At 38.6% G+C, this 24,721-nt stretch overlaps 1 protein-coding gene across 4 annotated transcripts in view; it reads left to right on the plus strand.

Moving 5' to 3' along the window:
* The window catches only part of LOC132403678 (tyrosine-protein phosphatase non-receptor type 12-like), a 108,421-nt gene that overhangs the window by 34,788 nt on the left and 48,912 nt on the right, over positions 1–24,721 (plus strand). For all 4 annotated transcript variants that reach the window (XM_059987226.1, XM_059987223.1, XM_059987224.1 and 1 more), the window contains exons 2-4: positions 15,021–15,129; positions 17,598–17,674; positions 23,510–23,605. In XM_059987226.1, coding sequence (XP_059843209.1) covers positions 15,021–15,129; positions 17,598–17,674; positions 23,510–23,605 — 282 coding nt within the window. The remainder of the gene's footprint in view (positions 1–15,020; positions 15,130–17,597; positions 17,675–23,509; positions 23,606–24,721) is intronic.

The raw sequence follows: 24,721 nt of genomic DNA on the forward strand, positions 1-24,721 counted from the left end.
AATGGCTCTTGGACGGACCATAGCCTAATCCAGTCTATTATTTCTGTTAACCTAACCACAAAGCAATATCTACAACAGAAATGCTGCCTTAAAAAAAGTAGATGTAGAAACTGTCAATTGTGCAAAATGGGTCTCCTGAGTCAACATATCACAGATACCTGATGTGCCCTGATCAAAATGAGCTCTAGTGTCTCTGTTGTGCCGACTCTTGTATGACATTCATCGTAACTTGCCTCTGTTGATACTAGGCCTTTCTACCAGAAAAAATCAGGGATGATTTGAGATTGACCAAGGCATTCTGGATTAGAAATTCCACTGTGCTTCAAGGCAAGAGTAACTTCTCTACAGGCACCTGATGGGCAATGTCCAAAAGAAAATTTGTGGTTAGAAGGAACACATCAAGTTGTAAGAACAAAAATCCAGCAATTCTCCAGATACATTCCTCAGCATTGTCAAAGTCATCTTGTGTCAGCCTAAGCACCCATGGATCGATCCTGCAGAGAACCAAGAATGGAGTGGAGCTCAGAACCTTCACTACTAAGGAGGGAGCAAGGCTATTGTAACGCTAAAGGATTATATAAGAAAACGGTACAATTTCCCTAATACTGCTGTTGTTGTTGAACAATGGATTTACACTGCTAACACCACTTCAAAGTTTAAACCAATCAGGAAAGGACAATTTGGCTGGGGTGATGTCTCAGAAAAAATATGAAAAGGTGGTCTTAAACACCTGAAGAGCTTTGACAGATTGAAAACTAAAAGATACATTTTAATTTTGGAAGATTGTATGGGAATGTAAAATAGTAGCAACTATGCATACTGTATATTCCCATTTCAGAAGGGTCTGTGACAAATTTGTGATGTAAGCTGTACAAAACAACTATGGACTGTATTTGTGCGGTGCTAGTGATTGAAGATGGAGTTCTATTTATTTCTGCTTGTGGGGGAAAGCAAAACTACTGACCATCAATATGAGTTACTAAATAATTTGGAAACTATGAAGAGCGAAATTAGAATGCAGAATTCAGTACTGTAGCAGATGATGGAACTTGGAGGTTTGTGAGCTCCCAAGGAGATTAGTGATAGACCTGGAGGAGATATAAACAGGCTGTTGGACAGGAAGTACGAAGTAATGTGAAGTCACATTGTTAGGTTGCTTTCCTTTCTACTCCACCAGACAAGCTTTTTGAACCATCTTCCTATCTTAGTTTCCAAGGTGAAGCTCTGAAGAAAGGCAGAGGTGTTTTTCCTATTGTCCTAGGGTTGGTGTTTGTATTTTAATATTGCCATAATCAAATTGGCCTTTTCCTGTTATGGGAGCTAGTGTGCAAATTGTCTGTTGGATAATGTCCTCTCATCAGCTGCTGCCTTAATTTTCACTGTGAGTGACTGGTTCTGCTTTTACAATTTCCCTCCACCCAGGCCCTTCATTGACCCTTTCTTAATCGTCTTCTCAATCTGGAGCTTTTCCTGTGACTCACTTCATTCAACACTTTGATCAGCAGCCTCTAGTCTAAGCAATCCTTTACTCCTATTTACTTCCTCAGACATCTCTGAAATGACGTGATTGTGGAGGAAGGAGGATTTATTTAACCAAAAGTGTTGCCTAGTGTCTACTACAGAAGTATATTGAAGTCTCATTTTCAGGGCTACAATCTCAAACCATGTGTTGCCAAAGACCAAATTTGATTTAGAAACCATTTTTTTTGGTTCATCATCCTTTAAATAAATGCTGTATTAATAATGAAGGATGAATGGGAGAAAGCTGAAATGGAGAATAAAATCCCATATGCCCAAATGACCCATGTTTTGCTATTGATTATATGTAACTTTTGTGTAATAACTAATTTTGGGTGCTGCAAATCCTTTGCCCCTACTGCTGAGTAGCCATTGTTCCTGCTGCTCTCCTTTCATCTTTCATCCCAACCCCCATGCACTAGTCACACTCCTTGTAAGCAGTCATCCCCTACTTGCTGAATGACTAAAAGCCACATACTACTACTCATTTACAATTAATGCTTTACTTTTCCCTTTATGCTTTGCAACTGTCTAGACAAATGAATATTCGTGTTTTACTCAAATTTGCACAAATTTACATTTTGTGTGGTATTTGATAATCATGTTTAGCAAATTAAATTCTGTAAAAATTTAAGAGTGATCAACTACATTTTATGGGAAATGCTTTGCTGATTAAAACATTTAACTTTTATTTGGAATTCTCTTAATGATCTCTCATGTTATACATCTTCCATTGTTGGAGAATGTTATTTCCTTTACAACTCGTGTGCCTATGGAAAGCTCCTGAAGTAAGGATGTTTAGGGGAACACATACTATCAAAAATTAAGTTAAATGAACTATGGATTGTTTAATCATTGACTTGTTTCTGTTCAGAGCTGACTTTTTAAAGAAAACTATCTCTTTAAATTAGATCTGATGAATCAAATGAGCTATGATCACAGGAAATCTTTTGAAACAGAAGAACATTATTACTGTATAGCATATTTGACTTTGCAGTATATGCTTTTGAAGAAAAAACATTTAATAGCTATGAAATCTGCTATTTTAAACAATTTTAATGAAGCAAGTAGGCAAGAACTAGAGCATTGACCTATTTTAGTTCCACAATTAGCACTACTAAAAATCGCAGTTGGAATTTATTTAAATATTGAAATAGCCTCCTTGAATATCTTGATATCCTTTTTCTGTTATAGGTGGATTTCAAGTGCTTCTGTTATATGCAAGAGCAGTAAGTGATGATTTGTTGTATCAGGACACTTAATCTACTGATATGGTAATTTGACAGAAATGTGTTAAGATCATAAACTATAGGAGCAGAATTAGGCCATTCAGCCCACTGAATCTCCACCATTCCATCAAGGCTGATTTATTACCCCTCTCAACCCCAATCTCACGCCTTTCCTTCGTAATCTTTGACACCCTGAGTAATCAAGAAGCTGTCAATCTCCACTGTTTCCAGTGACTTGGTTTGCACAACTGTCTGTGGTAAAGAATTGCACAGATTCACCACCCTCTGGGTAAAAGCAGTTTTTCCCAATCTCTGTTTTAAATGGGTGTCCCTCTATCCTGATGGTGTGCCCTCTGGTCTTAGAATTCCCCACTATAGGAAATGTCCTCTCCACATCCACTCTATCAAGACCTTTCAATATTCTGTAGTTTTCAATGAGCTAGCCCCCCCCCCCCCCACACACACACATTCTTCTAAATTCTGTGGAGTCTAGGCCCAGAGCCATTGAACACTGCTCATTCAACCCTTTCATTCCTGGGATAATTCTCGTTAACCTCCTCTGGACTCTCTCCAATGACAGCACACCTTTCTTGATAAGGGGCTCAGAACTACTCGCAGTACTCCATGTGGTCTGACTAATGCCTTGTAAAGCCTCCCCATAACATCCTTGCTTTTGTATTCTACCTCTCAAAATGAATGCTAACATTGCATTTCCATTCCTTACTACCTACAAGTTAACTTTTGATTTTTTAAAAATTTTTCTCTCTATTTAGAAAATAGTACACACTTTTATTTCTTCTACTAAAGTGCATGATTCCCTACACTATATTCCATCTACTACGTCTTTGCCCATTCTTCCAATCTATCCAAGTATTTTTGCATACACCCTCTTTCTCAAAGCTCACTGCCCCTCCACCTATCTTTGAATTGTCCACATTTTGCCCATAAAGCCACCAATTAATTTATACAAATCATTGACATACAACGTGGAAAGAAGCAGTCCCAATACCAACCCCTGCCGCACGCCACTGGTCACTGGAAAAGGAACCCTATATTCATCTTTGCCTCCTACCAGTCGGTCATTCTTCTGTCCATCTTTCCTGTAATACCATGGGCTCATCTTGTTCAACAGCCTGATATACAGCACTTTGTCAAAGGCCTTCTGAAAATCCAAATAAACAACATCCACTGACTCTGTCTATCCTGCCTGTTATTTCCTCAAAGAACTCCAACAGATTTGTCAGGCAAGATTTCCCCAAAGGAAACCATGCTGACTTTGGCCTGTTTTGTCATGTGCCTCCGAGTACTTCAAACTCATCCTTAATAATAGACTTCAGCATCTTTTCATCCACTGAAGTCAAGCTTACTGGCCTATAATATCCTTTCTTCTGCCTCCCTCTCTTAAAGAATGGAGTGACATTTGCAATTTTCCATTCCCCTGAAAGCATTCCAGAATCGAGTGGTTCTTGAAAGATCATTACTAATATCTTCACAACCTCTTCAGTTATGTCTTTCAGAACCCTTGGTTGTAGTCCGTCTGGTCTGGTAATAGCAAAGACACTCACTTCAGCCCCCTGATACACTCACATTTCTGGCATTCTGCGCTAGTGTCTTTGACAGAGAAGACAAACACAAAGTACTTAATAGGTTTGACTGCCATTTCTTTGTCCTGCGTTACTACCTCTGAAAGGTTCAAAGGTACAATTTAATATCAGAGAAATGTATACAATATACATCCTGAAATGCCTTTTCTTCAACTATCCAAGAAAACCGAGGCATGCCCCGAAGAATAAACGACAATTAACTGTTAGTACCCCAAAGTCCGTTCTCTCCTCTTGCATGTAAGCGACAGCAAGCAACAATCTGCACCCCCCCAAAAAAAAGGCCAAAAAAAAACAAGCATCAGCACCGCCACCTAGCACTCCAGCATCATTTTTCAGGAGACCAATATCTTCTCTCATCTTTCTTTTACTCTTTATGTATCTAAGAAAACTTTTTATATCCTCTTTGATAATTTTGGCTAGCTTGCCTTCATATCTCATCATTTCTCTCTTTATACCTTGTTTGCAGCATTCTAGTTTTTAAAAGCTTTCCAATCTCCTAACTTTCCACAAATTTTTGCTCTATTATGCCCTCTCTTTTGCTTTTATGTTGTCTTTGACTTCCCTTGTCAACCACGGTTGCTTCATCCTGTGTTTAGAATACTTCATCTTTGCATCTTTTCTACACCTTCCAAATTGTTCTGCTGTTGTCCTTGCTCGTGTCCCGTTCCAATCAACCTTAGGCCAGCTCTTCTCTCATGCCTCCACAATTCCCTTTTATTCCTAAGGAACCTTTAGGAGCAGTGATCATAATATGATAGACTTCACCCTGGAGTTTGTAAAGGAGAAGCTAAAATCAGATAGATATGATTTAAGCTTCTCAATCTGCACGATGAAGTCTATCATATCATGATTACCGACTCCTAAGTGTTCCTTTATCTTAAACTCCTTAATCAAATACAGTATAGGTCATTAGAGAACACCCAATCTTTTGCCATTCCCCTAGTGGGCTCAACCACAAGTTGCTCCAAAAAAGTAATCTCGTAGGTATTCTACAAATTCCTTCTCTTGAGATCCAGCACCAACCTGATTCCAATCTACCTGCATGTTGAAATCCCCTATGATTATTGTAAAAATGTCCTATTTGCATGCTTTTTCTGTTTCCCATTTTAATTTGTCACCCACATCCTGGCTGCTGTTTCGGAGGCCTGTACATAACTCCCATCAGGGGTTTGTTAACTCTAGCCATAAGGATTTGATGTCACTGATTCTACAGGCATGTCGCCTCATTTGAGGGATATTATTTCATTTTTTTCTAACCAACAAAGCCACCCTACCCCCTTTGCATACCTTCCTGTCCTTTCAATACAGGCAGTCCCTGAGTTACGAATGTCTGACTTACTAACAACTCGTTCTTCTGAACCGAGGAAGGAGAATGCTGTCTGCCATTTTACGTCAGGCATTTTAAGTTGACACTGCGTTGAGTGTGTAACTTTGTATTTGGCTTAAATTTTTCTTAGCAAGATTGCAAGATTCACCCTGAAACCCCCCCCCCCCCCCGCTTCTCTAGTCAGCACTGCCCCCACTTGTCCCATTTAACCTGGCTCAGTGCAGTGGAATCCCGGCGGAGCTCGGGACCCATCACCCGCAGTGTTTCTGTTCCAGAAAACGATCACAATTGAAAATAAAGTGGAAATAATAATGTGATCGGAAAGAGGTGAAATGCCATCGGTCATTGGAAAAGCGTTAGGCTATAGTCGGTCAACGATCGGAACAATTTTAAAGCATAAAGTGAGAATAATGAAGCATGTGAAAGGCCCTGCCCTGATGAAAGCTACAATTATTACTAAGCAATGCAGTGGTTTAATTATTGGAATACATATGTTTCTTAAGTGTTTTATATGCATAGAAAGGTAAAATATATACTATATACTAAGACAAACATTTGACTAACTGATGCTAAATAATACCAGATGTACCTGTTCTGACTTATGTACAAATCTGACTTAAAGACGGACTCGGGAACGGAACTCGTATGTAACCCAGGGACTGCCTGTACAGTGTTTATCCGTTAATGTTAAACTCCCAACTTTGATCTTTTTCAACCACGATTCATCAACACTCACAACATCATACCTGCCCATCTCCTTGCAAGAGTATCTGCCTTATTCCGTATACTGCATGCATTTAAATGTAACACCTTCGGTCCTGTATTCATCACCCTTTCGATCTCAACTATACATTGCATCTAGTTGTGTACCAACTGCGCCATACTCAGCCCTATCACTTTGGTTCCCATAACCCTGCTAAGTTAGTCTAAACCCTCTCCCAACAGATCTAGCAAACCTGCCCGCAAAGGTATTGGTCCCCCTTGGGTTCAGGTGTAACCTGTTCTCTTTGTACAGGTCATGCCTCTCCTACAAGAGATTCTAATGTTGGGAAAATTCCACTGATTGACTTTGCAGTCAGTTTTTTGACATGATTTAAATGGGCATTTGTGGTTAATATCCAGTTGCTATTTAGCACTTGTGTGAAATAATAGCACTGTTTGAATCCTATGATCTATTTTTAAAGCATTTACAGCTCACAAATAGTCATGTAATTTTGAAATCGCCTTCAGCTTGTGCGTGAACAGAAACATAACAAAATAGGCAAAGGGACAGGCCCTTTGGGTCTGTTCCATTTGGGGAGGATTATGCTGATCTTCAGTGTCCTGTTCCCACCTTCCCATATTCCTTGATCCTGTTAGCATTAAGATACATACCTGCTTCCTAAATATCAGCTGAATCTTTTACTGGCTCCGTGGTACAGAATTCCACAGATTCACTATCCTCTCTGAAGAAATTTATTCGAACCTGGTTTCTCACTTATCGTCTGTTTCTGTGATTGTAATCCCCTGTTTTGGATTCTCTGACTGTTAGGAATATACTCAGTCTGTATTTGTATGACTGAAGTTTTAGCAGAGCTATTTGCTCTAAACTCTAATGAATAGAGCTCCCAAGTGACCCAGATTCTTGTCAGTCCTGCAGTCCAGGAATCTGTCTGATAAATCTTTGTTCTCATCAGAACAGAAGACCAAATCTGTGCACAAAATAAGGTGGAATCTCACCAATGCCTGTACAGTTGCAGCAGGCCATCTTTGTTTACGTACTCATCCTCTTTCAAGGAAAGCCAAATGCCACTTAGTTTCTGAATTACCTATTAGTCATGAAATTGAGTCTGACTCTTCATAACCTCATGGACTCCTGCACATCAAACCTTTTTGTTGGAAACTGCTTCTCTAAGATCCCCCAAGGTCATGCGTATTGTTTGAGTAATATTATCTATCCATCCTGGCCTCTGTCGTCCTCTCCTTTGACCTTCAGTTTGACCTAACATGAGAGAGTCTTCTCCAAGGAATCCTGTCTTCTCATGATGTGGCCAAAATATTTGAGCTTTTGTCTCACAGTCAAGCCTCCAAGGGTGCAGTCTGGCTGTATTTCTTCAAGTATTGACTTGTTGGATCTTCTTGCTGTCCAGCGAACTCTTTGAACTTGGATGCTGGATTCAAAGGTGTCAATTCTTTTGTATTCAGTGTTACTAATAGTACAGCTCTCACAGCCATACATCACAATTGGAAATACCATAGACTTGACTATATGCGTCTTTGTAGACAATGTTATGTCTTTGCTCTTCAGTATTTTATGTAAATTTACCATTGCTGCTCTCCCCAGAAGTAAGCACCATTTAATTTTGTGGCTGCAGTTACCACCTAGTGCAGATACCTACGCTCCTTAAATGCTTGCCTACAGTGCCTTGAGCCTTCTGTTTGGCAGTCCATCACTATACAGCAGGGGTTCCCAACCATTTTTTAATGCCACAGAACCTTACCTTTAATTGAGGGGTCTGTGGACCATAGGTTGGGAACCTACGCTCCTGTGCTATACAGTTTAAGTGAATAACTGCAGGGCTATCAACTGATGTTCTTTCAATTTTAGAGCTTTGTGGTATACATTTGTTCACTCACCCAATTTCTCTCAATTACGTTGAAGTATTCCTGGGTCTCAGTTCATATTCCCTTTTGTCCCTCCTATCTTCTGTTGCTTGCATACATGTAGATGTACACTTAGTTGTCTTTTCCGGATCCCATTGGCACCCCACTAGTCTCTAGCACCAGGAAAAAGAGGCATTCATTTGCATTTCCTGTCTGTTGATTAATTCTCAAAATAACATGAATCTCTTGTGCTTTGGAATCCAGCCATATATACTCATTAGGAAGTCCTGATGAAGGGTCCCGGCCCAAAACATCGACTGTTTATCCATTTCTGTAAATGCTGCCTGACCTGCTGAGTCCCTGCGCATTTTATGTATGTTTTTCTGAATTTTTTGCATCTGTTGGATCTCTTGTGTTTAGGAAGAGCTGGGCAAGCTGCTGATGCAGTAGATCCTTTCTTGCTAGGCATCTGATAATTTTGGGTGCAGGATACAAGTTTCAAACTGCAGATTAAAGATACAGATATCCAAATCAGCTATGAAGGGATAGGGGTTGTGTACTTCACTGACAGCTATCTGTCAAGTTTTCACAGGCTGTGAAATGCAGATTTACTCTAATCCCACTTTGCTTGTGATCTGGCAAACAGACCGAAGAAACAGCAAAGCTCTTCAATGAATCAGGCTAAAGATTCTGCACTGGTTTATGCAATATCTAACCCAGAAAGTATATCACTGGAAATGTAAATTTATATACTAAAACAGAATCCAATATAACATTAAGAGAACCATAAAGAAAGACATGCTATACTAGTTTTCTCAGGGAATGAGTTTTCACACTTGTAAAATGCAGATTTTGGTGATTGTTTAGTGTTAATAAGCAAATAGCAAATATCACAAGGATAAACCCAGTCTAGATTTACCATCCTTAAGCATTTTCATACGCTTCTGCTATGGAGCTGGTAAAAAGCTAAACTTCATGTTGTTGCAAATTATTTTATTTCAGTTCAAGGACAGCACATCCTATGGAGGAGAAAGCTGGCTGATGTGTTTGCTGTTGCTGGTTTAGTACGATGAAGAATAATAATCTCACCATTTTTCCTGGCTCAAAATTGGGCTAATTATTTTGTGGTTTTGGTCCCCAAGGAAAAGGAGAATAGTCCAATAAGGTTACAGAGGAAAGAAACTTTAATATCTGTATTTGATCCCCAACTAGTTTACTTTTGGGTTGATTGTGTGTTATTAATTTCTTCACTTAACATATTGCTCATCTGGAGCTCAAGAATTGCTTTTTGAATTTTGGGTTAAAAATTTCTTGCAACTTAGGTAGGCAGCAGTCACCTTTTGACTTGAGCACAAGAACACAGAAACCCCCTTTCTCTGCCTCCAAACCCAGTCAAACTCTGGAAACTTCCCCCACACCTACAGCAATTCTTCTCAGCAGACTGCTGTGTCAGTTTTTACTGAGGAGAAGAATTGCCTAATATTTTTTTACAGATTGCTATTAAAACTAGAATATATGGTTTGTAAGTTAACAAAGTGTACAGGGAGTTTGAGTCTCAAAATCAACCAATAGAAATGTAGTTCAAGTGAAAACGCTAGTTTAGGAGTTAGCAGGAGGGAGGACATGCAGGTTTTGGCCACATCAAAACAATAGGCTATTTGAGGCAGAGTACACGGATGCTTTAAATACTGGATAAATTATTTATTGCATATAAAAACTAGAAAAGCAAAAGAATACAAAGGCCAGCTACCACCTGTGATGGCTTGTGAGAGATGAAATTATTTTAGCTCTTCAAACAGTAAGCGGTAAGTTATTTAACTCCTGCATTAATTCCCTTTAGAATCAGTGAGATAACATTTGGTCTAAAATTAGCATTATCAGAGGCAGGATGGTTCATTGGCAATAGATTTTACGTTGAACATTTAAAAAATATATATATACACTGAAATAAAGCAATGGAGAGACAAATAACTTCTTGCAGACAAAGTGAATAACTGGTTGATAGGGCATTTGGATAAATGTTGAAACTGATGGTGAGAGTTCATGTGTTAAGGACATTCAATATTGTCATCAGAGTCAAAAATTTAAAAGGTGATGTAATTGAAATGCTGTGGTTGGGGATGTTCTGGGATAAACTAAGATTGGTTGAAAGCTACCATAAATTATTATTAAAGAACTTTTGAAACTTCTCTAGCTTGTTTTATTATAGGATCACCAAAATGACCCTAATTGTAAAATAATTTTGAGTTTATCTTGATGCACCCATCATTACAAACTTCAGTACTGATTCAAGCAAATTGATGTCTGCCATTGTGCTTGTAGTGTTTTCCTGTGTGATGCTATACAATATTTAGAGATCATGAGGCAACTGTTGCCTTTGGAATAGCTAGATTCTGTGAATTTCAATTTCACCTAAAGTGGCAGTCTTATCAGTATTGATCATTGTGTAAGAACTACATTCAAGTGTTTGGGCAGTGAATCTTTCAATTTAATATACAGTTTGCAGAATTTTTTAAAAAATGGCTATCTAATGAATTAGTATTTAAAAAAAAACACTCATGTGGTTGATCCAATGGAATCCATAGATGTTGCCTGACTTGGTGAGTTCCTCCCTCCAGCATCTTGTGTGTTTTCATATTTTAAGTATAATTTTTAGTTTAAATTACGTTAATTGCAACGTGGAGTTATCTATTATTCCCACTTGAATGATCAAGTAGCCATGGTCTGAATTGTGTTAATTATCTACACCTGTGGTAAGGAGCAGTCAGTTATGTCTCATCCCGTGTCTCTCTCATGATGTTTTCATAATTACTGCACTTGCAAAGCTGAACTCAGTTGTGTGACTTTAATTGACTGCTGGACATGAGCCTTCTATGAAAAAAAAGACTGGCTCCTGGGCATTTTGATATAGAATGGGCATTAAATCGATAGAAGAACATTTACATTCTTACTAGAAATTTCATTCTGCAGAGTTCTTTGGGATATTTGCCGCAGTTTTGTTCATGTTACTTGTCTTCCAAGCAGGGAAATAAATTGAATTTGATTTTGCCAAGCTGCTAGTTTAACCATTTTTTTTGTGATACAGAATAATTTTGAGATTCTGCCCACTTTATTTTAACTTGCTTAAGTTAAGATTCAGTTTGCATTGCAGGTCCAGTCATTGTATCATTTAAAAGTTGGTAACAATTTGCTTTTGTTGAGATTTGTCTCGTATTTTTGAGAAACTGGAATTTAATTCTAGTTTTGTAATAGTCATTGTGGATAGATTGTGATCCTGTAATTTCTTACAAAGTAAAACTGATCTTCATTAAGCATTCATTAGGCATGAGGAAGTGTTAAATTTGCTTGGTCCAAGAGGAAGCTTGACCCTTGTGCTGCCTATGCTATATTTGTGCATATGTCCTCACTCCAGCTGCTTCCTTCATTTTCTAGATTCGTTCATGCATTGGCTTTGCAACATGAAACTGTAAATGTATTTCCTAATATATGTGAGTCAACTAAACAGGATTTCAGCGTGATGCGCTAGATTGCCTGGTGTGGTTCCAGAGAGCTGTTGACTTGTTATTTATCATTCCTTTGGCTGAGTGCCCACATTCCATGTCTGTATACATAAGAGTATCAGATGCTGCAGTAGCAACTTTTACCCTGTGCAATTGAGCAGTAAATTGTCTTGTAGAATTGCATGTCCCTTGAGAATCGTGTCAAGGGTGTAATTCTTGCGGAGGTTTAGATCCGCAGATTATCCAGCCAGAGTGCTTGGAGTGAGATTGTAACGATCTAATCTGAATCCTGAAGCATTCTAAGAGTAACACCTCCTTTATAATTCAGTTTGTCATGGGTCTGTCACCCATCCCATTGGGTGAAATTTCCACATTAGCTATAGATGTAGTCCCCTTGTTCCAATAAGGATTTGGTGCAAGCTTTGAAACTATAGGCTAGTCAGCCTTGCATCTGTGACAGTAAAGTTGTGGCAGCAGAGTTGGAGGGACAGAATTTAATGTACATTTGCAAAGCTAGGGAGTTTGTGGAAGTAACTAAGAGAATTGCTGTTGGATGAGTGTCTTTTTCTGATTCTGTTTGTAAGAATTGTACCACAGAAGTCGATGGGACCTTCTGTTTTGACTTGGATGAGAATGTACTTGATCTAATTAATTATTCTACAGACAACACGTAATAGCGCAATAGGTTGCCTAAGGATAAAGTGGGACAGAGATCACCTAGAAAATTAGGCAGATTGGTGACAGATTTAATTCAGACAGATATAAGGTCATTCTTGCAGGTCTAGTAAATTGTAGGGACCTTAAGAGTGATATGTGGACTGACCATGTGGTGTGTCCATAGCTCCCTCGAAGTGGCGACTGGGGTAGTTGAGAAGGCATTTGATATGCTTGGCTTTGTAGGCTGAGGCATTGAGAATAAGGCTCACATGTTTTGCAAATTTCAAAGCATTGGTTAGGCAGCGCTTGGTGTATTGTGTACAATTCTGGTCACTACATTGTAGGAAGGGGAAATTTTTAAAGATCTGAGGAGGAAATTTATCATTCAGAGGGTGGTGGATATCTAGAACGATTTGCCAGAGAAGGTGGTAGAGATAAATAAAATTACAATTCCTAAAAGACATTTAGAGAGATGGTGAATAAGAAAAGTCAAGGGGGATATGGGCCTATTGTAGGCAAATGGAGTAAGTATAGATGAGCATCATGGCCAGCTTGGAAAAGGTGAGCTAAAAGGGCCCATTGTTGTGGTGTTAAATCCTAATTTGAACACTTCCTACCAAGTGCTTGAGTGATACTAGTTTTGGAATTGACCTGATGGAGTGAAAACTTGGGCCATTGTTCACAACCTTGGCAATGGGGGGGGGGGGGTTAATCTACTGTTGAGGATTCAAGATCTTGCTGTGCCTTTTTAAAATGTATACAGCAGCAACAGTTGTATTTGTTGCTGTGTTAACGGTAATTTGCTGCTTTACACAATTGTACTTTTGAAAAAAAGTTGGTAATGTGGGGAAGGGGAAGCAACAAGAATTTTTGCTATTTCCCAAATGTTCTATCACGTCACTTAGGTATTAGGTATCTGAGCAAGAATAAACTGGGGAATCAATAAGGTGGTTCTTTGGAAGAATGGATGTAGATCCTTGGACTTTTGTAGTTTGTTAGTGCACTGGTGTATGACCACCTGGATTTGGTGTTCATTGTAATAATGTATGTATTGAGTCTATTCAGGCACATCCTTTTTCTTCATTATTATGCCATTCGGGAGAGATAAACTAGTCAGATTAGATGTAATTCAGAACCCTGGATGAATGATATGGAGAAGCACATTCAAATCCCATAAAGGCTTTTTGAGAAATTAAACTTGCGTATTTTATTTGTGATGTATTTGTTAGTCACAATGTCAAAGAAACCAGCATTGTCACGAAAATCCTTTAAGGTTTGCTTGTGTTCCCAGAGCTAGTTAATCTTTTGGTTATATTGTTGCTCCATAGCACTATAATTAGCTTTTAAATGTTTTCTGAAGTGGTTTAAAAGGCAAATAAGGATTATCACTAAAATGTCTTGCCAGTATGCCCACATATCATATGAGCCTTATTTTGCATTATGGTTCACCAATTGCTTCAATAATCTCGGTCATCTGCACAATTCTGGTACTACAGTGGATTCTAGTTAATTGGGAGATATCAGGACCAGTATATTTTGGCCCAATTAAGCAGCTGCCCAATTAGCCGAAGTTTCAAGGAAATAGTTAAAAAGGTATAAAAGAGACACACTACTGTGTAACTGAGTAACAAATTGTGTATTTAAATGAAATGCAGAACAAATTAGAACACTACCAATACTGCTACAGTACTATAAAACTATTAGTTCCTAACAGTTATCAACAGAGAAATTTATCCAGTGTACACTGGTATGCTCTTTTGATTGACTATAAATGAACAAAATCAGTGCAGAAAATGGACTGCCTTCGTAGAATGCTTTTGACAATGACGTCCTCCAAATGTTCATTTTCATTGTAACATTAAAGATGATTGTTGTTACCTTCAAATTCTCTGTAGTTGAGGTAGTGAAATTGTATCATTTCCACTCCAGGCTGCTTCTGGCATCTCCAAGCCTCAATGCTTGAAACTGCAGTGAGGGGAAAACGGTTTAGAATGGTCTTACTGCTTATTTCTCATCAACTATCAGTGAATCACTGCTTTTTGAACAGAAACACACACACAACTGATGCTATTTAAAAGCTGTTTGCTATAAGAATAGAGTCAGGTTTAACAGCAATGTGAGTGCACGCAACTGATGCTAGTTGGAAGCTGTTTAGCAACGTCTCTTAACCTAGTTAAGAAGCATACTGTACCAGAAAGCAGCATCCCGGCTACTTTCTCAATTAGTTTTTGTTCTTTTAAGTGTTGTTCCAAGTAAGCAGCTACCCCGGTTTAACTGATGGCCCACTTGACCGGAGTCCACCATATTTTAGGTGAACTTTTAAAAGATAGCAAGGAATTCTACTACAAAAGAAATACTTGTTTTTGAGGAATTACAATAAAATATATACAGAAGTAGCAGGAGAGGTTTGTTAAGCCAGAATTCTACTATATAATTTGAGAACAAAATTTATAGTTATTTTTCCATGTATAAATTGAGCAATTGTTCCATGTTCTGGGAATTTCTAGCGACATTTAATGTGATGTATTAATAATAGACATGTTTCTGTCAGAATTTGTTTGGATGGTCAACCATTAAAGAGTATATTTTGTGTATTAAACAGCGTCTCAGAAGACTGTCAACTAAGTATAGAACTGAAAAGATCTATCCAACAATTACTGGAGAAAAGGAAGAAAATGTTAAAAAGAACAGATATAAAGATATCTTGCCATGTAAGTTTTCAGTTTTACATTTGAAATTTAAGTGTGACTAACATTTTGTGCTTTGAAAGTGCTAGTATTAATATTGCTTTAATATATTTTGTAAAATGAAGTCGTTTATTGTCATTTTACTATATTACATGTTGCATCACATTCAATACTTTAAACTGGCGTATCTGGCCTTATTTGATTGACCACCCTGTCCATAACCCCATCAGTTTACTCCTTATGTATCTAATATATCTTCAGGTAGACTATTTTTCAGTTTGAAAACAGAATTCTCAAAGTACTGGAGATGCTCAGCAAGGTGGCGAGAGTCTCTGAAGAGAAAAGGAGAGTAAAGATTTTTGGTTGCTGACCTCTCACCAATTTAAGAGATAAAATGTTTGAAGAAAGAAAATGGTGGGAAAGCAAGGAAGTGTGGTAGAGTAGTCTGGAAGGTAACACAAGGGATCTAAGGCACATTAGTCATTGGATACAAAATTCACTTAGTGGAAGGAATTGAGGTCGTGGTAGACAGCTGATTTTTCAGATTGGAGGTCTGTGACGAGTGGTGTGCCACAGGTATTAGTGCTTTGTATGCTTGTCACCTATATTAATTTTGAGAACCACACCAAAAGTAGCGGTATTGTCAATGGTAGAAAAAAATTTCTAAGATTATAACAGGGCCTAGATCAACTGGACCAGTGGGCAGCTGAATGGTGAAGTGTTGTATTTTGGAAAGTTAAACCTGAGCAGGACTTGCATAGTAAATGGTAAACCCCGGAGAGTGAAGAACGGAAACCAAGGGGTACAAGTCCAGAGTTCCAGGAAAGTGGTGACATAAATAGTGAAGAAGGTTTTCCACAGGTGTACTTTCATCAGTCAATCAATTGATTGAGTTGTATAAGATGTTGGTGAGACTACAATTGTGTATTTCTTGTTAAATAGCTGGAGGAAAAATTTCTTGAGCTACAAGGTGGTTTCTGGGAATTGGAGGGCCTGAGTTATAAGGAGAGATTGCATAGGCTGATGCTATTATATCTGGGGTGCAAGATGTTGAGGGTGACTTCAATGATATATAAAATCATGATGCACATAGGTAAGGTCTTTATCCTAGATAGGGGAGCATAAAACTAGAGGATATAGGTTTTAAGTGAAAGGAAGAGATTTAAAGAGGACCGGGGGGGGGGGGGGGGCTGACTTTTTCACACAAAGATTGGTGGTTACATAGTTTGAACTGCCTAAGGAAGTTGTAGAAGCAGGTACAATTAAAATGCTTAAGACATTTAGACAATTATATGGATAAGAATGTTTTGATAGATTTAGGCCTACCTCAATGAGCATCTTGTTCAGCACGGGCAGGTTGGACCAAAGGATCTGTTACTCTGCTGAATATACTCTGACTCTACGTTCCTGGTCGTATTCCTTGAACTTGTGTATGGGTGGAGAACTGGTGCTCGGGGAGTCGCAGTTGGTACTGGAAGGTTTGAAGAGTGGGAAGCTTGGTGATGGGAAAATGTGCACGTGGGTTGGTCTCACCCTGGATGTGAGCAAACAGCTTGTGGGGATGCATGGATCAGAGAGAAGAGGGTGAAGGCTGGTGTAGTGGCAGTTGGTGTGGAGGAGACGAGAAAAAGGAGTTGGGGAGGCACGAATGAGAAAGGGCAAAAGCGTCACTCAAACCCAAGTCATTCCAACCTGGGGATCCATGGCCCGCTTGCTTAATGGTATTGGTCCATGGCATATAAAAAAGATTGGGAACCCCTGCTTTAAGTGGTCACTATGTCAGTACCTGCTTGATATGATAACAGATTTCATCCTTAATGTCTGTCTTTGAGAGATGGCTATGAAGATTAGAGAGTTAGCTTATATTTTCCAGGATCTCGCCATGTACCTGGTCTCATTTGTGCTTTGCAGCCAGATTCTGTTAAACCAGAAACCAACTTTCTGCTCAAGGCAATTCTGTTAAAACTCTTGGTGTGGCTTCTGTCTATTCTTAAAAACATATAATTGTATGTGTTAATTTAGGTGAGGATTGGAGGAGGGTGATAGTTTTATTAAATTGAATTACTGCTAACTGGTTCCATGACCCATTGTTTTCTAATCTAAAATCTTGGCATAACTTGGTGTAAGTATGGAAAATACTGCAAATTTACTTTGTATTAACTTAATTCAATTTGATTAATATTTTATAGTTCTTGTAAAATACTTTTGGTTAAAGTGTTAGAATCTTCCCCGGTTGCTTTTAACCTGTGTTTCTGCTTGCCAAAAATATCACATTGTTGCAATGCCTTTGTGGTTGTATTTCAAGTCTATCTGTTATTTCTGTTTTAGTATAAACTAGTGTCGCTATAATTTCTGACATCTCACTGCTATATTCTAGTCAACGCCTCACAGTTCAATTGTATGAACTACTTATTTGTATTATTAAGTTCTCAGTAAGCGGTATGCAGTATGTTACATATGTAAAATGTCTTTCCTTTTCCCTCACACCACAGTTGACCATAGCAGGGTGAAACTTGCATTGAAACTTACAGAACAGGATTCAGATTATATTAATGCAAATTTTATTAAGGTAATGATTGTTTATATTTCATAGTATTTAGTGGTTAAAATTTTAAAGTCTGATAGTGAAATTTGAAAGGATTTTTAATCAATGTGTAGTGGATTCTCGATAATTGGGACACTTTTGTGACTAGTACATTTGGTTCTGTTAAGCAGCTGAACCAGTTAGCCAAAGTTTCATGGAAATGGTTAGAAAGGTATAAACAAGACAAACAACTGTTTAACTGAGTAACAAATGATGTATTTAAATGAAATGCAGAACAAATTAGAATGCTGCCAGAACTACTACAGTACTATAAAGAGCAAACACGAGGAAATCTGCAGATGCTGGAAATTCAAACAACAACACATACAAAATGCTGGTAGAACACCCTGACGAAGGGTCTCGGCCAAAACATCAACAGCGCTTCTCCCTATCGATGCTGTCTGGCCTGCTGTGTTCTACCAGCATTTTGTGTGTGTTTTGTTGACAGTACTATAAAGCTGTATTAGATCCTAATATTTATCAATGGAGAAACTAATCCATTGTACACCATCATGTTCTTTTGTTTGACTGTAAATAAACAACATCAGTGCAGGCACCTAGTGCAGATAATGGACAACCTTTAAGCAATGTTTTTGACAGTTGCATCCTCCAAATCTTTGTTTTCATTGTAACATTCAAGACACCTTAATTCTTCGTAGTGCCCAACTTTTGAAGAAGCGAAATAGTTTTGTTTTCACTCCCGGCTGTTTCTGACATCTCCAAGCCTGGATGCTTGAAACTGCAGTGAGCAAAACAGTTTTGACTTGTCTTACTGCCTATTACTTCCCAACTATCAGTGACAGAAATCACTGCTTTTTGAACACATCACACGTAAGCGACATTATTTAAAAACGGTTCTAAGCACAGTGTGTTGCCAAATGACGTGCGCACTACTGAGACTAGCTTCAGTTGTGTGCATGTCAAATGGCCATTAGACACTAATGTTAATTAAGTGGCAAAGTGCCCCAAATAAGCAAATTGGATCCTGGCTATTTTTTAAACTAGATTTTGTTTCTTAAGAGTTGTCTCAAGCAAGCAGCTGCCCTGTTTAACCAATGCTCCAATTAACTGGAATCCACTGTATTTATTTGTGCTTTGTCTTCAAAGCATGTTTATTCATTTCTCGCGTTTGCAAATAGAAGCATTTCTTTCTGATGAGAAAAAGTAGCTCCAGTGTGATGCAAACTAACAATGAAGTTGTGACTTTTATTTAACTTCTGTGGTTTACCAGGCAAGAAATGACGGCGCTGAAGAAGAATTTTTAATATTTTTTTTACTGACCTTTGGGACCAAAACCTCATGCTGGCTTCCCCTCAATAGAATTGTTTCCTCTTTTTGCACCAGTGGCATCATAGCACTTTGTTCTTAATGAGCATTGGTTGTCTTAGCCTTACATCAAGCACTTAGAAAATTGTATATTTGCTCCCTTATTTTATCTTCAAGTTTAAATCAGAAGCAATTTTTGATATTTTTTAATATCCCTGTTATTTTTGAAAATCCATGTGCTAGTCACATTGTCTTTAAAGGATCTTTATATGGTGGTAACATCTGTGGGGAGAGTAAGACCATAAGATCCATTGTCTGCTCCACCATTCAATCACGGCTGATTTTTCTTTACATGGCCCCATTCAAAGCTCAAATAATTTATTATCAAAGTACATGTATGTCATCATATATCATTGTGAGACTCATGGTCTTGCAGGCATTCACAGTAGAACAAAGAATTAAAATAAAATCTGTTAAAACTACGCACAAAGTCTGACAACCAATATGCAAAAGAAAAGACACTCTGCAAATACAAATAATCAGATTAAATAAATAATTACTGAGAATAAGCTGTAGAGTCCTTGAGAGCGAGTCCATAAATTGTGGAGTCACTTCACAGTTGAGGCAAGTGAAATTATCCATACTGGTTCAGGGCCTGGTGGTTGAAAGGTAATAATTGTTCTTAAACCTGGTGGTGTGGGATGTAAGGCTCCTGTACCTCCTTCCCGATGGTAGCAGCAAGAAGCGCATGTGGCCTGGATAGTGGGGGTTCTTGACATGGAAAGTTGCTTTCCTACGACAGCACTCCTTGTAGGTGTGCTAAATAATGGGGAGGGTGCTACCTGCGATGGGCTGGGTTGTATCCTCCACTTGTTGTAGGCTTTTCCATTCCTGGGTGTTGGTCAGGATGTTCTCCACTGTGCACTTGTAGAGGTTTGTCACAGTTTTAGATAGCATGCTGATTCTTCGCAAACTTCTAACTTCATTCTCCTTGGAATCCTTTCTCCCTTTACCTCTCAAGAATTTATCAGTCTCTGATTTAAATACACCCAGTGATTTTGCCCTTCAAAGCCTTCTGGCAACAAATACCATAGATTCGCCAGCTTTTGGTTGAAGAAATTCCTTTCAACCTCAGTTTTAAAGAAACATCCCTTTTATTCCGAGGCTGTGCCATTGGATCCGAAGCTCTCCTACTTAGGGTAATATTCTCTCCACATCTACTCTTGAGGCCTAAAGTATTCTATAAGATTCACCTCTTATCCTTCTGAACTCCCTGAATACAATACAAGTGATATCAAACACTCCTCATATGTTGAGTTTTTCATGTAGGATTATTTTTGTGGGCCTACTTTGGATACCTCTCCTTGGAAATGGGCCCGGGATTGTTCAATATTTCCAATGCAGTCTGACTTTATAATGCCTCAGCAGCTTATCCTGGCTTTTATATTCTAGTTCTTTTGACATGAATGCTTTCAGAGTATTTGCCTTAGTTGCTATTGACTCAATTTACCAGTTAACCTTTTGGAAATTCTGTGCTAGGAACCCTAAGCCCCTTTGCACCTCTGATGCTGTCTGTTCATCCACCCCTCTTGTCACTGGCTCCTTCATTCAGTTCATTAATGTATAAAATGAAATGTTGCCATCCCAACACAGACCCCTGCTAAATTCCACTCTTCACTGGCAGCTATTCTGAAAAGGCCCCCTTCCATTCCCTCTTTCTGCCTTCTGCCAGTCAGCCTATCTTCTGTCCATGCTAATATCTTATCTCTAACGTCATGGTTCTTAACTTGTTCATTAACCACATGTCTAGCACCTTGTCAAAGGCATACTGAAAATTCTAGTAAGTACATACACTGGCTCTCCTTTATCTAATCTGCTTGCTACCTTCTCAAAGAACTAAAGGTTATTTATCAGGCAAGCTCTCACCTTAACGAACCTGTACTGATTTCACCATATTTTACCATACATACTTGTACTGTCAAACTTCATCCTTAATAATAGACTCTAAAATCGTACCAGGCTCCAAGGTCAAGCTAACTGGCCTATAGTTTTCTGGCTTTCGCCTTCTTCCCTCCTTAAACAGCAGTGACATACTTGTGATTTTTCTCATCTTCTGGGACCCTCCCTGACCTCAGATCACTACTAATGCCTCTGCAATCTCTTCACCTACTACTTTCAGAACTCTAGGTGTAGATATCTAAGTCCAGGTGTCTATCTACCTTCAGGCCTTTCAGATAACCCTCGTACCTTATTGGTAGTGGCCACTGCACACATCTCTGCTCCTTGACTAAGTGGTTTAATCCCACTTTTGCCGCCCTCTTACCTTATTATGTATCTTTAAAAAGAATACTTTTGGAATCATCTTGTCCATTTACCCTCATTTCACCTTCTCACTTTTAGTTTTTTTAGTTGTGCAGTGGCTTTTAAAGGCTTCCATCTAATCTTTGCTATATTGTATGCCTTTTCTTCTGCTTTTATGTTGTCTTGACTTCCCTTTCCAGTCATGGTTGCTTTGCCCTTCCCTCAGCATGTGGTGCCAATTCCTTGAGATAAAATTCTGCTGGGTCTCTCAGAAATTCATTCCTTACTCGGGTTCCCTTCCAATCAACTTTAGTCAGCTTCTGTCTCCTAAAATGGTGCCTCATATGGCGGCTGTGTTGCGAGCTCCATTCCAACTTTACAGTATTCTGCTAATTTCTGAAGTTTCCTTTGCATTTATTGTTCAAGTAGCTGATAACCACATCAGATATGATAGACTGCTGATACAATTGTATTTCTGTTATATTGACTGTCCTGTTGTATATATTTAAATGACTATAAACTGCACGCTACAAAGTAGATGGAGACGTAAAGATTTTTACTTGTGTATGTGAATGATGTAAGTAATTAAAGTCAATTCAATTCAATTCAATTCTATCTGTTCCTTTACTTTAAGCTCTCTGCCTCATCAGACAATACCAAATTCAGTTTCTACAAGCTGTCCTAAAAAAACCCATCTTGTAAACGTTACACAAATTCCTATTCTTATGGTCCACTGCCAGTCTGATTCCACCCCGCCCCAGCTGCTGCCTACTCACATAGTGAAGTCTCCTGTAACCTTGACTTTCTCACATCTTTTCTGCTTCCTGTTGTATTTTGGACCCCACATCCTGCCTACTATTTGAAGGCTGTATGCAACTCCCATAAGGTGGTATTACCTTTTGACGTACCTCATCTCTGCATGCAAAGATTCTCCATCTTCTGATCCTTTATCACTCCTTACTACTGATCTTTCATTTTTTGCTAATAGTGCATCTTTATTGCCCTTTCCCCCCCCTTATCCACCCAGCAATCTTTTTGATAGGATGTGAACTTGAATGTGTAATGCTCAACACGGATTCTCTTTCGGCCATATTGCCAAGATGACAATGACCTTGTGCCCTCCAATTTCAATCTGTCCTGCAAATTTAACTACCTTTTACATGTACTGTGCACAGTTAATTACAATAGCCTTAGCCCTGTGTTCATAGCCTTCCCCTGTGTTGCCTGAAGTTAGATTCCTAAACACCATTCTTTATTTTAATACTCTCCTTCAGTGAGATTAGTGCATGATTGTTGTAAATGGATGATTGAAGGCCCTGTGCTGAGCTTTAATTCAGTGACTACACAAAAATTAGCTGGAGAAACTTTATCAATATGAAAGTAGGATTATCTTGAACTCCATAATCTTATTGTGGAAATGATACTCAGCTTTATAATTATGCCTGCATATCTAAAGTACGAAGCTGAGAGCGGCTTCTTGGATTCTATTTTTTTTGCACTCCTTTGTTATGGATTTGGACTAGGCATAGCTGTTTCTTTTTGGGTGGGTCAGATAAACTGCACTGCCTCCTTCATCCACAAGTATACTTTGCTCACTCCAAGTTTCTTGCCATCTATAGTAAGAAATTCTAGTTATGACATTGAATCTGCCCTTTCTTTCACTGCCTTTCAGATCTAATTTAACTTTGAACAAAGCAGAATAGGGAGCAGGGTACTTTTTCAGAATAAGACCACCAGAAGGAATAGAGCAAAGTAAAAGAAACCACCACTGAGTGAAGATGAAGTTTTGCTGAGGCGAGAATGGTGGGGTGAGAAAACAGTCCTAAGAGTTGTGTGTGAGATGTTGGTTCTTCAAGATAACTGAATAACCACATTAATAGTCCTCTGAGTAAAATCACTAACGTGGTCAGGGCTGAATAATTAAGAATGACACACAGTATGACTTTTTCTGAAGGAAAAAGATGAGGTGAATAGAAACAGTTTTATAAGCATGCAGAATTAAAATTTGAGGTAATGTTTAAGGCTACATGCATTATTTCAAATTGCTGCCATTCTTTTTAAGAACTAAAATTCAGTAAACGAAATCCATTGCTATGATTCAGATTAGACTTGAGTACTTTGTAATTGTACTGAATAATAAGGATCCTTTTTGTTATAGGAGCTTATTTAAAATGATTATCTTAATGAGGTAGAAGATGAACTGTTTTGGAAACATTTTAAATTGATCAATGTGCATTCTAATTATGTTTGTAGGGAGTTTATGGACCAAAGTCCTATATTGCAACACAGGGTCCACTAGCAAATTCTGTCCTTGACTTTTGGAGGATGATCTGGGAATATAAAGTTGCAGTAAGTAGTCCCATTTTTCATAGTCTTACTGGTAACAACTTTGAATGGTGTGTGTGAAGTTGTTGGAAAAGATGCATGTACTTAATTGTTCTGGTTGTACCTCCTCACACTTTGCTTCCTGTGAGAACTCCCATTTCTTTCTCTCATTTATAGAGTCTTAAAGCTATACAACACAGAAAATAGCTCTTTCAGCCCAACTTATTCATGTCAACCTGAGCTAATTCTGTAGGGCTTTGTTTCGCCCATAGCCTAAATGTTTTGCATCTATATACCAATCCTGATTGTAACAGTCTCCAAGTCTCAATTGCTTCTTCTAGCAGTGTATTCCATTGACACAAAGTGGCTACCTCACCAGTAGCTATTATACCTTTAGACCTTGTTAATGTAAATATCTAATCAGCCAATCATGTGGCAGCAACTCGATGCATAAAACATTCAGAAATGGTCAAGAGGTTCAGACCAAACTTCAGAAAGGGGAAGAAATGTGATCTCAGTGACTTGGAACATGGAAAGATTGTTAGTTCCAGACAGGATGGTTTGAGTATCTTAGTAACTGCTGATCTCCTGAGTTTTCACACACAATAGCCTCTGGAATTTATGTAGAATGGTGCAAAAAAAAAACAAAAAAAAAATCATCCAGTGAGTGGCAGTTCCGTGGATGAAAATGCTTTGTTAATGAGAGAGGTCAGAAGAGAACTGGTTCTCGCTGACATGAAGGCAACGGTAACTCAAAACCACGAGGTACAACAGTGGTGTGGAGAAAGATGCCTCTGAATGCAGAACACTTTGAATCTCAAAGTGGATGGACTATAGCAGCAGATGACCACACTGGGTTCCAATCCTGTCATTAAGAACAGGAAATTGAGACTACAGTTGGCACAGGCTCACTAAAACTTGACAGTTGAAGAATGGAAGAGCGTCGCCTGGTCTGACAATCTCGATTTCTGCTGCAACATGCAGTTGATGGGGTCAGAATTGGGTGTAAACAACATGAATCTGTGGATCCAACCTGCCTTGGTGGTGACGTAATGGTGTGTGGAATGTTTTCTCTGTACACGTTAGGCCCCTTGATACCAATTGAGCATGGTTTAAATGCCACAGCTTACTGGAGTGCTT

The sequence above is a fragment of the Hypanus sabinus genome, chromosome 13 (assembly GCF_030144855.1).
Source record: "Hypanus sabinus isolate sHypSab1 chromosome 13, sHypSab1.hap1, whole genome shotgun sequence".
NCBI classification, from domain to species: Eukaryota; Metazoa; Chordata; class Chondrichthyes; order Myliobatiformes; family Dasyatidae; genus Hypanus; species Hypanus sabinus.